Genomic DNA, 5000 nt, shown 5'->3' with positions numbered 1-5000 from the left:
ACTCATATACAGTAAGACAATAACTAAAACCTAGCGATGGTGTGTTTCTTCAGCGTATGCCTTATTGTTAATCTTTTCACACGTAGCTATAAACTTGTAATAAACAGTGTTTAGTAAACTACAGCTCCTCTGTGTGTCTGATCTCAGCTGTGATTTGTGTTGTGTGTGTGCACATCTCATCTCCGACACAGCAAGAAGCAGCCCATAGCTACAACTGTCACATCAACCCTCTCACACACACACACACACATAACACCACCCCCCGCCTCAACCCCCATGTGTGTGTGTGTGTGTGTGTGTGTACCTGAGAGCTCCTCTAGGCACTGTTTGGCTGTTTTGTTGTAGGGAAGCTCTTTAGTAGGACTGAGAGAAGAATCAGGAACAACTACCGCAGTACAATCATTCTCTGAGCACGTCCTGAGAGAGAGAGGAGAGAGAAAGAAGAACAAAAGCAACATTTTTTTAAAAATTGCCAAAAATTACATTCAGATTCGTCAAACATCAAACATTAACATTCACCATCAAACACCAATATTCACCATCAAACACCAACATTCACCATCAAAAACATCAACATTCACCATCAAACATCAATATTCACCATCAAACAAACCAACGTTGACCATCAAACATCAACATACACCATAAAACACACCAACGTTCACCATCAAACACAAACATTCACCATCAAACACCAACATTCACCATCAAACACCAACATTCACCATCAAACACATAAACATTCACCATCAAACACCAACATTCACCATCAAACACACCAACATTCACCATCAAACACACCAACGTTCATCATCAAACATCAACATTCACCATCAAACACACCAACATTCACCATCAAACACACCAACATTCACCATTAAACACACCAACATTCACCATCAAACACACCAACGTTTACCATCAAGCACACCAACGTTTACCATCAAGCATCAATATTTACCATCAAACAAACCAACGTTCACCATCAAACATCAACATACACCATCAAACACACCAACGTTCACCATCAAACACCAACATTTACCATCAAACACCAACGTTCACCATCAAACACACAAACATTCACCATCAAACACCAACGTTCACCATCAAACACCAACATTCACCATCAAACACACAAACATTCACCATCAAACACCAACATTCACTATCAAACACATCAACGTTCACCATCAAACATCAATATTCACCATCAAACAAACCAACGTTCACCATCAAACACACCAACGTTCACCATCAAACACACCAACGTTCACCATCAAACACACCAACGTTCACCATCAAACACACCAACGTTCGCCACCAAACACACTAACGTTCACCATCAAACACACCAACGCAAAAATTTACTATCCAACAACTAATATTTACTAAAGACACTAGAGGGCACTAAAAGTTCATTTAAAAACATGAAAACACTAAAAAAAAAACCTGAATTATTAATTTAACTTTATATACTGTACTATTTTAGTGAAAAATTCCAGAATGCTTAATATTTGAAACAAGAAGCATCAAGCTAGGGCTTATTAAAATGTACAATAACAAACAAGAAGAAGCATTAAAAAAAGGATGGAATAAAACACCATGGAAGTAAAGACAAACTTAAAAGAGGGGGCACTGTATTCAGATAAACACACTCCATACCTGTACATGAAGGGCGGGACCATGGCTGTGTTGGGGTGATTGTGTTGCTGTTGCTGTGGTAACTGCACTGCCCCGTTGCTACCCATTACTCCACCTCCTCCGCTACCAGGATGGACTGTGGACCCAGCTAGAGCGGAGGTGCTAGTGGAGGACACCATGCTGCCCTTCTTGCCCTCCACTCCCCCTAGAGGCCGCCCTGCATAGTACCCCTGACTCCCTTTGGAGCTCTTCACCTTTTCCGCTGCAGGTTTCGATGAAGCTGCTTGAGCTTTTGTTCCGGGCTTCGGGATTCCACTGGAGGCAGAAGGTGCGCTCTCCTTCTTCGCTGCAGTCGGTTTCCCTCCTTTAGGGATGAGGCTAGCGATTTTAGACCCCTTTTTAGCTGGTTCTGAGGTCACGTCCTCTTTAGGTGGCGTGCTAGCTTTGCTTTTGTTTTTATTCTTGTCATCTTTGGGTTGGGGCAAGGATTTGTTAGCATTCTTAGTGTTGTTAGCAGCAATAGTTGTAGCAGTGTTAGCGTTAGCAGTGTTCTTGTTTGAGAGTGAAGGGGATGGGATGGGCATCTTGCCCGGCGGTTTGGAACACATCCCGCTGTCGTCTCCATACTCCGACAGATCGTCCTCTTCCTGCAACGCCATCCGTGTATTGACCAGTCTGAACTTCTCCAGCATTGACCGCTGGTTCCCCGGTGCCGACTTAGAAGCATCTGCGAGTGATGGACGTGACCTGTCCGAAGTGGGCGGAGGAGGTGAGGAGGCAGGGCTACTGGCTAGCATGGAGGATGTAGCGCTGTGCTTCATGTTCATGGACTTGCTGCGCCATGATTGGCCAGTCGTGGGGGAGGGAATGGCTGAGGCTAACTGCTGACCGCTAATGCTGCCATTCATCCCACCACCAACCAGGGGGACAGACTTCACCGACTCTGTTAAACACACACACACACACACACACAAACACATGTAAGCCTCTCTGATTGCTGTTGCCATAGCAACCTGCCACTTCCTTCATTTGCCAGGAAAAATGTCACTCTGAGGGATTAACTTCCATGTTTCCATTACTCTCTCCCACATCTATCTATCTATCTATCTATCTATCTATCTATCTATCTATCTATCTATAATACCTAAGTATTTTATTTATTTTATTATTTTTCTGTCCTTTATCATACGTCATCATCATCATCTCTCTCTCTTATTTTTTGTCTCCCTCCTTGTCTCTGTTTCTGTTTCTCTCTCTCTTATCTGTATTCATTTACCAATCTTTCGGTTCTTCTTCCTTTCTGTCACTCTTTATCAGTTTGACCATCCTACTCTCTCCTTATATTCATCTTTCTTTCTTTATTTCCAGTTGTTCTCTGTGAAAGCAGTAATTGGTAATTGGCACCATCTGGTGGTCAGAATATGATGCTGTGATTATTCTTCAAAACTGAAACAGGTGTATTTGTGTGTGTGTGTGTGTGTGTGTGTGTGTGTGTGTGTGTGTGTGTGTGTGTGTGTGTGCTCTCACCCCGGTCATTCCCGCTGGCGTACTGCAGTGGTTTGTTGCGGTCGATGCTGTTGAAGCTCTGACTCCTGCGGTTCAGACTGGCAGAGGGCGGAGCTTTATTGCTACCCACCACAGGAGATCGGGAGGGACCTGGCAACCTGACACACACACACACACACACATTAAAATGTTATCTCTACTTTAATATTAATATCATTAATATAGTTCATCACTGATAAATGATCCATACTGTACATCCACCCATCAAGGGACCTCTGTAGTTCATCTAGGTACTGTGGAGATACCTTCGGTCAACATTCACACTCATTCACACACTACAGGCAGTTTGAGAACACCAATTGGTCTGATCTGTATGTCGTTGGACTGTGGGAGGAAACCCATCAAGCACGAGGAGAACATGAAAAATTCATACACACAGACCAAAGGCAGGAGTTGACAGTGCTAACCGCTACGCCACCATGCCGCCATAGACAGTATGAATCTTACGAATTCCAAGTCTAAGACAAATGAGCTCAGCTCCTCCCAATCATCATACCCATGTACGGTTCTTCTACACAGTTCTACATAACATCTCTGTGTACTGTAGCTTCACCGTTCTCCTTCAGTGAACCTAAGAGGAACTAACCGAATCCTTATCCAGCTTGATCCCTCTGTCAGATCCACAAAGCCAGCTCCATGCAGACGTTCTGTAGTAACACTGTGTTAGCCTGGAGGAACTCGAGTGTCCTGCACAGAGCCCTGACTTAACCATTCCATCCAATTCAGTTTTATTTGTATAGCTCTTTAAACAATTGTTATGTCGCAAATCAGGAACTGGAACTGGAGGCTTCCTGGCATCCCAACCTCAGCTCCAGAACTCACTAATGCTCTTTTAGAGTGTGTGAATACAACCCAAATCCACACAGATCTGGTGGAACGCCCTCAAAGAAAAAACATAGAGTGGAGTGCATGGGGGAGTAGACCTGGACTCATCCATACAGTGTGTTTTATTTACCTGCTGTACTATAATAGCGTAGGGTCTCGGTACAGTAACTACGGAGCGAGTTAGCTGTTTAAACACAGTTTCATATTGATATAAATATAAATCATCAATATTGTATTAGTTTACTCCAGTAACAGCGGTGAGTTAAAATGCTAGCTAGCTCACTTCCTGTGTTTACTGTGTGTTTAATGAAGTAAAAACACATTACCTGGTGTTCTTCTTCTGCACAGGTCCTCCTCCACTCTGAGGGGGTGGATTCGCGTATCGCACAGTCACGCTGCAGAGAGACAAGGAGAGAGACAGGAAGACAGAGACAGAGAGAGAGAGACAGGGAGACAGAGACAGAGAGTGAGACAGAGAGAGAGACAGGGAGACAGAGACAGAGAGAGAGACAGAGAGAGAGACAGGGAGACAGAGACAGAGAGAGAGACAGGGAGACAGAGACAGAGAGAGAGACAGGGAGACAGAGACAGAGAGAGAGACAGAGAGAGAGACAGGGAGACAGAGACAGAGAGAGAGACAGGGAGACAGAGACAGAGAGAGAGAGAGAGATAGAGAGAGTGATAGTTAAATTAAGAGAGAAAAACAGATTGGAAAGTATCACATGCAGTTGTTGAGCTGTTTGGTTATACTTCTTTCATTTTGTGTGTGTGTGTGTGTGTGTGTGTGTGTGTGTGTGTGTGTGTGTGTGTGTGTGCATGCACGTGCGAGGGGGGAGGGTGTCAAATTCACGTGGTGCATCACACACCTCCTTAGGTCTCACACAGGAAGTGTACAACTGTATTCTGCATGTGTGTTTGCACAGAGAGAGAGAGACAGACACACACAGGTCCTGTCCTAAAGATGT

The 5000-nt window shown here is 44.1% G+C and overlaps 1 protein-coding gene across 10 annotated transcripts in view; it reads right to left on the bottom strand.

The window, feature by feature from the left end:
* Positions 1-5000, bottom strand: part of nav3 (neuron navigator 3) — a 105130-nt gene that overhangs the window by 43345 nt on the left and 56785 nt on the right. For all 10 annotated transcript variants that reach the window (XM_053508332.1, XM_053508334.1, XM_053508337.1 and 7 more), the window contains 4 exons: positions 4362-4430; positions 3172-3308; positions 1666-2587; positions 305-417 (listed from right to left, as the gene is read on the bottom strand). In XM_053508332.1, coding sequence (XP_053364307.1) covers positions 305-417; positions 1666-2587; positions 3172-3308; positions 4362-4430 — 1241 coding nt within the window. The remainder of the gene's footprint in view (positions 1-304; positions 418-1665; positions 2588-3171; positions 3309-4361; positions 4431-5000) is intronic.

The sequence above is a fragment of the Clarias gariepinus genome, chromosome 12 (genome assembly GCF_024256425.1).
Source record: "Clarias gariepinus isolate MV-2021 ecotype Netherlands chromosome 12, CGAR_prim_01v2, whole genome shotgun sequence".
NCBI lineage: Eukaryota > Metazoa > Chordata > Actinopteri > Siluriformes > Clariidae > Clarias > Clarias gariepinus.
This window is presented reverse-complemented; position numbering and strand designations above follow the sequence as displayed.